Below are 12637 nucleotides of genomic sequence, written 5' to 3'. Positions count from 1 at the left end.
AGACATTAATTTATTAGGATATTATTCCATTAGCGTACTTTTGGTCTATATATCAATAAGAACTTTGTAATCACAAATGAAAAATATGAATAAAAATAATACTTTTCTAAATAATTCTTCGTTTCTTTCCTAAACTCTTTCTACCATCATAATATAATTTGCCTAATAATAATAATAATAATGGTATTAAAAAATTTAAGACGTAACGCAAAATATTAATTATAATAATATTATATTAATAACCTCAATACTACTAATTACAACACAAATAAATAAAATTTAAATAAATTTATATATTTATTGTTAAATATTAAAAAAATTTACTTACAAAATGGGGATGATCCAAATACTCAATAATATGATCTTCTGGTTTGGTATAGTCACACACCATTTTTTTTTCCTATACCATACCATGTAGCTCTTCTTCACCGAGCTGATTCACAGTTCTTTCACTCTCCCCCAACTATTTCTTTGGTAATGAGTTTGCTTCAGTAACTATGCTTCTTCAATCTGCGTTTCTCACTTATAAGGACCCAGCTGAACCCCTCCCAAAACACGTGGCACGCATGCATGTATAGAGCCTGCGTAACCAGCGTTTTGCTCTGGTTCACTGACAAACGCATTTTGCGTTTTGCTCAGTTCGAAGTTGGTCAAGTTTGGTCCTGTCGGCATGCAGGACACATTTCAATTTTTTGTTCCATTTCCACGCCAATCGCAGCCTGCGTTTTGCAGGGCCTGCAATTTTCTGTTTCTTGTTCCTGCAAAACGTTACCTGCGTTTTGCAGGTCTCTGATCTTCACAGGTCCACATTTATGGATATCACCCCATGCATCCATTTATCTGCATTTCACCATTCTGTTTTCCATTTAGAAATTAATTTCTGTCAAATTTCACTTATTACAGGTTTTTATTTTATATCTACTGCTAAATTCGTCGATAATTAGCGGCAGATAAAAAAATTTGTCGCTAAATAATTACCGACGAGATTTATACCGTCAAATTTATTCATCGCTAAATTTGACAATTTCGGCAACTTTTTTATAATGTTAAAACAATTTTTTTTTCGTTTTTAAAATTAACATAAAATTTCTAGTTTCTAATTTCTTATACAATAAAACAATATGAATTAATTCTAAAATGATAGTATTTTGAAAATTAACCTTAAAATATTGTTTTTTTATTTAAAATCTTTTAATAAGTTTATTTTGCTCAACCTTAGTTTTTTTTATAAAAAATATCAAAATTATTATGTGTAATATAATTATAAAACGTTTTACTCTAAAAGGGTAGTTACTCTTTTTTAAGTAGTATTTTAGTGATTTTAAAAATATTGTTTAAAGGATAAATGTTAAAAATTATTTTAATTATTTAAAATGAACTTTGAGAATATTTTAATATTTTTAAAGTAGAATACAAATCTTTCGAAATACAATTAAACAAATATTAAAACAAAAGTAAAGCGTGCATCTTCTTTTTTAAAGAAGTAAAGCATACTCAATAGTCAATACTTTCCACAATTGCTAAGACATAGCAATTATCCTTTTTTTTTTTAGTAACCATATTTGGTATTAATGTTTCTTATCGACTTTGAATTCATCACTCGGCGTGATTCAATCATTTGTGTTTTTATAAAGTAATGATATAAATGGTACCGCTCATTTTTTATTTTTGCTGATTCAATAAATTGGACAACCCAAATTTATAGTTGTCCAAATGCATGCCCATACATAAAAAGTTAGAACATTATCAAAAATGCGAATTTAATTTACAATTAAATTTAAAATTAAAATAATCATAGGATATTAAAATTAAAATAATTATATGAGACGGTGCCAAATTTTTTTTCTTTCCGTGGCAACTCTTGCTGATTTTACAAAGCCATCAAGTTTGACCAATGTGACAAATGAGAAGCCACTAATCATCCAATTCAATCACTAACTCTTGTTTATAAATAGATTACTTTGTTTTGGTTTTCTGAGACTCAACACTCAACACTCCCAACATTCATACAACCTTTTATTATTCTTCTTTCTTCTCATGCCTCTTCAATCTTCTTTCTTCTCCTCTTCCACTCATTCTTCTTTACTCTTTCATCTCTTATTTGCCCCTTATTCAAACACTGGTGAATGGTGATGGATTATTTTCTTTGTTTAGGCCCAAACTCTCCTCAATCAATTTACATAATGCGGGGAGGGGCAGCTGTTGTACCATCCAAAGGTTTTTAATTAACTTTTTATACTACTTCTATATTTTATGCATTATTACATGCTGCAAATCATGTCTGTAAACCTGTTTCGACTTGACTTGTTGACTTCGTGGGTTGACTTGACCCAAAACCATTAAAAACGTTATGCTTTTACTATCCAAAAGACTTTATAAGCTTATAAAAAGGGGTAAGGAAGTTTCATTGTAAGTAATAAGAACAAACATAGAATATGAAAGTATATAAACATATCAAAAATATTATTTATTAATATATTTATATACAAATATATGTATAATTTAATTTATTTTTAATATATATTTATATTTTAATATATATTTTATATTGATGATTAGTTTTAGTAGTTAATTTTAGCGTATACGTAGTACAATCCTAAAAGTATATACTATTTTTTTTATAAAATTTAAGTTGTGTAATTTTTTATATTTTTATTTTTATAAAACATAACAATAAAATTATTATAAGAATATATGATGTTTATAAACACTTCTAGTGTTATTTACTATATATATAAATATATAAACTATTTGGAGGGTCTTTGCCGTGTTAGACTTCATAAAGAATGAGTCAAGTCATTGTGTAATTTACACCCTTTTTTGTTATTAATAAAAAAGGTTTTTTTTTTATGAAATTAATAACATTATGCTATATAAATGCAGCCAAATTAAGTTTCACTTTAACTTTATTATTGACGAATGTAATTTTTTTTTATTTGTCGCGGTTTAAATCACTCAAAAAATATTTTAGTTATTTTAAAAAAAAATTAAAATTTGAAGTGTCATGAGTTTATTTTGTGGTAGTTTTTCATAACGGCCACAACTTCATTCATACTAATATCTAATCAAGTCTTATTATTATTTATTTTTTTTTAAATATTTTTTCTTAAAATAGTATGTATAGAAATTAGACATTTTTTCTTTTATGATAACACTTTTTTTTCGATCGGTGATTACAGACCCTCAATCCCAGAAAAAAGAAAAGAACTCAGTGCTTACACAACAACAAACTACAACGACTTATGAAAATATTAATAACCAGTCTAAATAAATTTTAAATTTAAATGGGAGACTCGGGGCACTTGCCCCACTACTATATGCATCGGTTCGTTTTTGTAAATATTAGACAAATTAATCTCTAATAAATTTTATTATTAAATAATTAGAATCTAAAAAATATTAGACATATTAATTCTCTTTTAAAATTATAAAAAAATTAATTTGTCTAACAAAATTAATTTTCAAAAATAAAAAATAAAAACAAAAATTTATTAAAAAACCAATAAATGTGATCGAAAATTTGTTGAAGATCAACTTGCTAATTACTCCAAAATAAAATAAAAAACTTTGAATGGGTAAACTCCCCGGAGTGCTGGTGGAAATTTCAGTCCAAAGAGGGACCCATCAGCAAAAAAATTCCACTCGCTTTTAGCACCTTATAATATTTATAAACATCAAACAACCATTAAACAAACACATAAAAAATTCAAAAAACACCATTCTCTTCTTCTTTTTCTTATTCAATAATGGCTTCATAAAATCCGATCTTCTTCTTTCTCTTCAATCATCAAAGCCAAGCTTGATCTCCACCCTTCAGATCTCAACGCCTTTAGAACTCTCCAAAGAGACCTTGGTCTCAATGCACTTTTAGTCAATGCGGTCAAGGCTTCCATCGATGGTGTGTTCTGCGACACCGCCACAGCCACCTACGTCCTCCAAGAATCTCAATGGAACCCTCTCTTCCGCCATTGGACACCTCACTGAGCTTAAAGAACTCTCTTTATCTGATAACCACCTCCTTGACCGCATCCCAAACTCCATAGTCAACCTCAAAAAGCTCGAAATCCTCGACCTCCGTGGCAACGGCTTCTCCGGCGAAGTCCCGCCTCACCTTTCTTCGCTTGCAAGGCTCCGACTCCTCGATGTCTCCTCCAACAAACTCTCCGGCAACCTCAACTTCCTCAAGTATTTTCCGAACTTGGAAAAGATAAACCTCGCCGACAACCTCTTTGTTGGTCGTATCCCTGTTTCTATTCGCTCGTTTCGGAATCTTAGACACTTCAACTTCTCCGGCAATAGTTTCCTCAAAGGCTCGACGCCGATTGCCAAGAGTTACAATGTCCCAAGACGCTTCATCTTTGCTGAGGACGACGGTGAGAATAACGGCGGCGGCATAAGCACTCTTGCACCATCTCCGAGATCAAACAAAAGGAGGAGGAGGAGCTATTTTCCTAGTTTTTGATATTGTTAGTTGAGAGATGTAACTGTAACTGACTTTGTTTGATCGGTGTGATGTAGGGCGAACCTGAGGAGGGCGAAGCTGGATCCATCGGCGGAGCACGGTGTCAGGAAGTTCTCCGATCTGACGCCGGAAGAGTTCAAGAGGCATCACCTTGGGTTGAAGCTGTTAGTCCAGTCAAGAACCAGGTACGTATTATTATTAGGGGTTATTATTGTTATTATTAAAATTTTATCTGAATTTTTTAGTTTATTCATAAAGTTTATTTGAAGTGTATATAAATGTATTCTTCATATTATAAAGTGTAAAAATATTTTCTTTCATAAATAGTAATAAAATAGATTAATTTTATATATTATATATTATGAATATAAAAATGAATATAAACCTAAAAAAAATATAAAGAATCAACTTTTAAATAATTAATATTCATTTTTTTTGAAGAATTTAGAATTAAAATTTATATTAAAAAAAGTTAGTTATGTCTTAAATTTAGTCTAAAATAATGAATAAATATTACTTGTTGGAAGACTTATATGTGTTATGGCCTTTACATAGTATACACTACTCCTTTTGTATGTAAACATCGGTACAAAATTAGTTAGTGTTCTCGACGTACATTATAATCTTACTCTAGTATATTAACTAAATAATAAATTATTAACAAATATTTATAACAAAGACACTTTAATGTACTTGGCATAAATTAATGGGAGAGAATAAATCTTTTATTTTATTTTTAGCACACAAAATTATGATTCCACTAAAGTATAACACATGAAGCAAAGAAAAAAAAAGTGTAAACACTACCATGAAATTTATCCCGTTTATCATAATAATCTTGACAAATTGCATTATCTAATAGGTAAACTTAATATATCTTTTTTGTTTGATCTTTAATTTCTAAGTTATTTAGATTTGGACAACAATAACTTTAACATCACTCAATATCATAATCAGCTTAAGAACTCTTTCAATAATATCCACCATTTTGATTTGTCAAATAATGACAATCTGAAAGAGGATAATATATTCCATTAGATTTTTAATCTTTCTTCTCTACAGTATCTCAATTTTAATGGCATTAATCTTCAAAAAAAAAAAACTGATTCGCATTTTTAGAATTATATTTAAAGTATTGTGAATTTTGAGACATTTATCTATCTTTTTAATATGCAAATTTTATTACGCTTAAAGTCTTAAGTTATCAAATTTGGATTTAATTTTAATTTTAGTATCTTAACTATTCTCTTCTCCAAAAATTCTATGCAAAGGACAACTCCAAACACTTCAATACTTTCAAGGCTTTAAATCCTTATATTTGAATGAGAATGATTTCAATGGATCCATTTCAATTTAGGTGAGTCAACTTGAAAACTATAAGATCTAGTTCTTTTAGAATTTTATTTTTCAAGTTCTTTTCTTATAAGTTAGAAAAATCTGTCACCTTTGATTATGTTATATCTTGAATCAATTTTTTTTATAGGAAATATTTCTAAAAAAAATTTCGCTCCTTTTCAAACCTAGAAGATTTAGTTTTAGGTTCACAATCATTGATTTTTGACTTTAATCCTTAATGAATCTCTCCTTTTCAATTTCAAACTCTAATGTTAGATATTGTGAGCTCCAAATTTTTTGTGTGAATATATACACAAAACTCTATGCTACTTTTAACCATTATGAGCTTAAGAATTTTATTGGAATCAATTGAAAAGTAAAAAAAGTTTATTAATTCTGATCAAATTTAACATTTTTTTTTGGATAATAATTCAATCAATGGCAGAATTTTGAATGTGTTGCTTAATTTCAAAATATTATTGTTGGATAAATTTGAGAGGTAATATGTCTTGAATATCACCAAATGTCACTCTTTTAGATTTATCTAATAGTTCTTTGTCTGGATTCATTTCTCATTTTTTATGTCACAAAATAAAAAAAATAATTTAAAATATTTGGATCTCTCGTAATCTTTTTATTAGGGAAGGTTCCAAATTGTTAGATATATTAAAAATTATTACAGCATATTAACTTGAAAGACAATAATTTAAGAAGCTAAATTCTCCATTCAATATGTATTTTGTCTAACCTAATTTTATTTATTTTATTTAATAATAGATTATTTGGAGAAGTGTCTCTTTCATTGAGAAATTATAAAAAATTTCGTGTTCTTATTCTAAGTGAAAATAAGTTTTTAGGAGCTATATCAAATTAAGTGGGGCAAAGTATAATCACGTTCAAATTACGATCCAACTTATTTAGTGGTAATATCTCCACTATAATATGCAAGCTTCATTTTCTCAAGATATTGGATCTTTCAAATAACAAATTATCAGGATCAATACCAAGATGTTGTCGCAACATGACAAGCATGATTTCTAAAAATGAATAATTTAATTCATCATTTGGGGTTATTATTCCTATGATTTTTCACAAAAATTACGTTATTTTTCTCTTCACTTATCATCTTACTATGCTCGTTAAGGATATTAAATTAGATTATACACATTCAATGCGTATCTTTAATTTTTTAAGTAACAATTTATCTGAATCAATACTAATAAAATTGTTTATGCTTAGTGGATTGCAGTCTTTAAATTTATCTCACAATCAATTGATGAAAATCATTCCACAAGATATTAACAACTTGATATTATTAAAATTTGTTGATCTCTCAAACAACTTATTTTCAGGACAAATTTTTCACGTCATGTCTAGTTTATTTTTTCTGGAAGACCTGAATCTCTTTTGTAATAGTTTTGAGGCCCGAATTCAATAAGGAACCTAACCTTAAAGGGTTTTAAAAATTTTGTTATATGAAAAATTCAAACCTATATGAATTTTCACTCACAAGAATATGTTAATACGATGAGAAATTACCAAATAAAAAGCAGCTAAGAGAAGATGATAAGAATGATGATGATAACTTTGAATTTTATTCATGGTTCTTTGTAGAATTAGGATTTGGATGTCACAAACTTGTGGCAAATTCAAATTTTGATCTCATTTAGAACCATGAATAAAATTTAAAGTTGTCATCATCATTGTCATCATCTTCTCTCATCTGTTTTTTATTTGGTAGTTTCTCATCGTGTGAGCATATCCTTGTGAGTGGAGGTTCACATAGGTTTAGATTTTTCATATAGCTAAAATTTTGAAACTCTTGAAGTTGAGTTCTTGATGAAATTTTGCTCTCAAAACTATTACAAGAGAGATTCAGGTCTTTGAGAAAAGACAAACTAGACATGGCCTGAGAAATTTGTTCCAAAAAAAGTTGCTTGAGAGATCAAGAGATTTCACTAATACCAAGTTGTCAATATCTTGTGCAATCATTCTCATAAATTAATTGTGGGATAAATCCAAAGACGGTAATCTACTGAACATAAACAATTCTATTGGTATCGATCCAGATAGAATGTTACTTGAAAAATCAATGGTACGCATTGAATGTGTATAATCTAATTTAATACCCTTAATGAGCATAGTAAATTACAAGTAAAGAGAAAAATAAAGTAATTTTTGTGAAAAATAATAGGAATAGTACCACCAAATGAATCAAATGATTCATTTTTGGAGATCATACTTGCCATGTTGCTACAGTATCTTAGTATTGGTCCGGATAATTTGTTATTTGAAATATCCAATATCTTAAAAAAAATGAAGCTTGCATATTGTAGTGAAAATATTACCACTAAATAGGTTGGATTGTAATTGGAGCACAATTATACTTTGTCTTACCCAATTTAATATAACTCATGAAAATTTATTTTCACCTAGATTAAGAATAAGAAGCTTTTCACAATTTCTCAATGAGAGGCACTTTTTTAGAAAATCTATTATTAAATAAATTAAATAAAATTAGGTTGGACAAAGTACTTATTGAGTGGAGAATTTGACATCTAAAATTATTGTCTTTCAAGTTAATATATTGTAATGATTTTCAATGCATCCAATAATCTGAAACCTCTCCTGATAAAAGATTACGAGAGAGATCCAAATATTTTAAATTATTTTTTTTATCTTGTGACATAAAAAATAAAAAATGTATGGATCCGGACAAAAAGTTGTTAGATAAATTTAAAAGAGTGATATTTGGTGATATTCGTGACATATTACTTATTAAATTATTGCCATCTAGCAATAATACTTTGGAATTAAGCCGCATATTCAAAATACTGTCATTGATTGAATTGTTATACAAAAAAAGATGGTGAATTTAATCAGAAACAAACTTCAAGAACTTTTCAATTGGTCCCAATAAAATTCTTGAGTTCATAATAGTAAGAAGTGGCAGAGAATTTTGTGTATATATCCACAAAAAAAAGTTTGGAACTCATAGCATCTAACATCAAATCTTGAAGTTGAAAATGAGAGATCTATTAAGGATCAAAGTCAAAGATCAATGATTGTGAGCCTAAACTTAAATGTTTTAAGTTTTGAGAAGGAGTAAAATTTTTTTCAGAAATGTTTCCTGTAAAAAAATTTAATTCAAAATATAACATAGTGAAAGATGACAAACTTTTTAAACTTGTAAAAAAAAAGACCTGAAAATGAATTTCTAAAAAGAACTAGGTATTGTAGTTCTTCAAGTTGACCCATCTAAATTAGAATAGATCTATTGGGATCATTTTCATCCAAATACAAGGATTTAAGGCTTTAAAAGTATGAAAGTATTTCAGGAAGTTGGCCTTGCATCAAATTTTTGGATAAGAGAATGGTTGAGATACCAAAACTAAGATTAAATCCGACTTTGTAACTCAAGACTTTAAGTGCAATAAGATTGACATATTAAAGGGATGAATAGATGTTTCGAAGTCCACAATGCTTTGAATATAACTCTGAAAGTGAATTAGTTTCCTTTTAAAGACTAATGCCACTAAGGTCAAAATACTGCAAAGAAAAAAAATAAAAATTCAATGGAATATTTTATCAGCTTTAAAATTGTCATTATTTGACAAATCAATATAGTAAATGTTGTTGGAAGAGTATTCACGCTGACTATAATATTGGATGTTGTTGAAGTTATTGTTGTCCAAATTCAACTAACTTAGAAATAGAAGATCAAATAAAGAAGACATATTGAATTATGCGAACTTGTCAAGATCATTATCATAAATAGAATAAATTTTTGGATAATAGAGATTCAATTTTTTTATTTTTACCGTGATGTTATCACAGTGAACTCTCTTCTATTGACAACAATTTTTTTTTAATAAACCATGAAAAAAATATGCCAAAGAAATATGTGACTCTACGCTTAAATTTAAATAAAGTATTCTTATCTTTCTCATTATAGTAAAAAATTTTGGAATTACACATGATTGTACACAGTAATAAACAAAATAAAAGAATTTGAATGTGGTATTGACAAGAAAAGGAATCGACCATAATGATTGCACAATAAAATATTAGATATTATGTTGTTTTGTTTGAGAGTTTTGGTGATGGTCTTATTGATGAAAAGTTATTAGTACCCATAACAAAGAATCTATAAGTTCATGAAACAAGTGCAATGTAGAATAATATTATCATGTTAGTGTTCACACTCTTTTCTTTGGGTCATGTGCTGGTGCTTTGGTGGGGTCATGATTTTGTGTGCTGAAAGTAAAATAAAAGATTTATTCTCTCCTATTAATTTATGTCACGTATACTAAAGTGACTTTGTTATAAATATTTATTAGTAACGTATTATTTTATATACTAGGGTAAAAATTATAATTTACGTGGAGAACATTTAACAATTCTGTGTCGGTGTTCACATATAAAAAGAGTCGTATGTACCACGCAAAGGCCATAATGCATGTAGGTCTTCCAAAGAGTAATACTTACCCATCATTTTGGACTGAGTTTAAAGCATAATTTTTTTTATTTATAAATTTTAATTTTAAATTCTTCAAAAATAAAAATTAACTAATATTAATTATTTAAAAGTTACGTAAAACCACAAACTTAACCCGCTAAATAAATAAAATAAAAATTAAAAAATACATAAATTTGATTAATATTTAAATAACTACTCAAAATGTAAATTAATAATTTAATATTGGCTAACACTTGCTATATTAGGCTTTCTAAAACAAATTTTTTAACATTTTTGTTGATGGCATTAAATCTAATATTAGCCAAAATTAATAATATTATAGTCTTATAAAATAAATAATGTCTATTTATCTTCTGAAATCTATAACAAAAGTTTTATATAAAAATATAAAAAAATTCTTAAAAATGACAAAATATTACATAATAATGATTATATTGTAGAATCATATTATACAATGTATAAATAAATTTATAAAAAATAAAAATACAGATAAAAAATGACTTAAACGTGACATTGTTCTTGTGATATGTTCTTTTTATGAGTAATATCTCAAGTTAGTACCAATGAATTTAATATAAATTTTAAAAAATTTTAATTATTAAAAATTTGAGAATTAATTTAATGACTAAAATTTATTAAAGACTAAAATGTTTAACTAAAAATTTCTTAAAAAGATTTGATTTGGGATATCATTTCCCTCTTATTGATGAATTTAAAATTGTATATAAAAAAAAGTTAATACTAAATATGATTATTAACTTGTTGGCTCACTATCAATAAAAAAAAAAGAAGAACAATAATTATGTTTTAGCAATTGTAGACGTTTAATCAATTGACAGAAAGTAATTGATGACTTCGCAATAACTATGTCTTAGTAATTAATTGTTATATATGTTTAAGAGTTTAATATTTATTATTTTATTATAAAAAATAATTATTTAAAATAAGGATAAACGAGTTGTCTTTTATTTTTATACTTTGAAAAAGTTAATGAAAATTCCACAATTTTTTTATGTTTATCAGTAGTTATTTTAATTCGTTTAGTTTTTATTTTTTATATTTTTTTCCTTAGTTCCTTCCTGAGAGATATGTGGAGAACAAAAATATTATAGTTGTTTTATTTATATATTTTGTATTGTTTTATTAATCGCACAATAACATCTTTTCTTAGCTTTATCCATAAAGTAATTTTTTTTGGAACAGAATCATAAAAGCAAATTTTATAACATAGAATTGTGGATATACATCATATCATATCAATTGTACATAATTAAAATTAAAAAGATACATGCATGTATGCTAAATAGAAAGTAATTAAAAATAACATCGATATCACAAAATCACATTATATTAATTAATTTTGATAATTAAAGTTATCATTTTCTTTTAAAATTGAAGATTAATAAATGAATCCTTTAATTGTACTTTGAACACTAAATTATACATTGAAATAATAAAGTAGTGTGATGAGATGTCAAGTAATTTTCAAATTTTATAGTAAAATATCTCAATTTGATAATTAAATTGATAAAACTCATCATCATTATGTATAAAAATTATCAAATAGTGTAACTGTGTCACAAATTTACATATTAAAGAGAAAAAATTAAAATGAGAGTGAAAATGAAGTTTACACATAGATCAAAGATTCTATTACTATGCATTCACGTAACAATTAACAAACAAAGCATATCATTATTTCGCATACAAAAAATATATATTTTTTTCAAAACAAATATTCTTTTCATTTCTAAGTCGTGTCTCTATTAACCTTATTAGTCACTAGATGATGTAAAGCGTGCAAAGTAAAAAAACGACTCACCTTTAATAAACAGTAATATAAAGAGACTCTTAAATTTATAATAGCTAAGTCTTAATAATTAATTAATTATTATGAAATATATTATTTATATACTAAATACTGTAACACCCTACCATGCAGAGTCTTATGCTTAAGTCATAATTCAGAGATGGCAAGGTATTACGACCTCTAAAATAAAAATTTAGTACGTATAGTAGTATGAATAATTGATTATGACTAGGAGCCTTTGTAGAAAAAAAAGGGGTAAACAAAAACCGCAACTCGAAAGCGCAACACTCCGATCGATAACGTTACGAACAAGGATAACCAACGCGAGAATTATATATATACAAAGGAATGTCAAAAACAGGAATATCAAGACTCAAGATCCGGCTGCGAAGATAACCGGTCCGAGCATAACGATATACATATGATAGAAATAAGGAAAACCCCAAAGGAAACCCAAAGGGACACAAATACATAAAACCTATTCTCCAAAATCTCCCATAAGAGGAGTCATCACAGTTTGTATTATTTAATGGAGATAAAAGTATCTAAG

The 12637-nt window shown here is 27.0% G+C and overlaps 1 protein-coding gene across 4 annotated transcripts in view; it reads left to right on the top strand.

Annotated features, from left to right (window-relative positions):
* The first annotated feature begins 1992 nt into the window (after positions 1-1992).
* LOC107463734 (leucine-rich repeat receptor-like serine/threonine/tyrosine-protein kinase SOBIR1) overlaps positions 1993-12637 on the top strand; it is a 22688-nt gene continuing 12043 nt past the window's right edge. The window contains exons 1-2 of one of the 4 annotated variants that reach the window (XR_002368267.2): positions 1993-2217; positions 4519-4810. Coding sequence is in view for 2 of the 4 variants with exons in the window: in XM_052253705.1 (XP_052109665.1) it covers positions 3875-4373; positions 4519-4529 (510 nt within the window). In the remaining 2 variants the exon portion in view is untranslated. Of the gene's footprint in view, positions 2218-3505; positions 4811-12637 lie in introns of those variants that run through there. The other 3 variants (XM_052253706.1, XM_052253705.1, XR_008002426.1) reach the window with 3 other exon arrangements.

This window comes from Arachis duranensis, chromosome 9 (genome assembly GCF_000817695.3).
Source record: "Arachis duranensis cultivar V14167 chromosome 9, aradu.V14167.gnm2.J7QH, whole genome shotgun sequence".
NCBI lineage: Eukaryota > Viridiplantae > Streptophyta > Magnoliopsida > Fabales > Fabaceae > Arachis > Arachis duranensis.
This window is presented reverse-complemented; position numbering and strand designations above follow the sequence as displayed.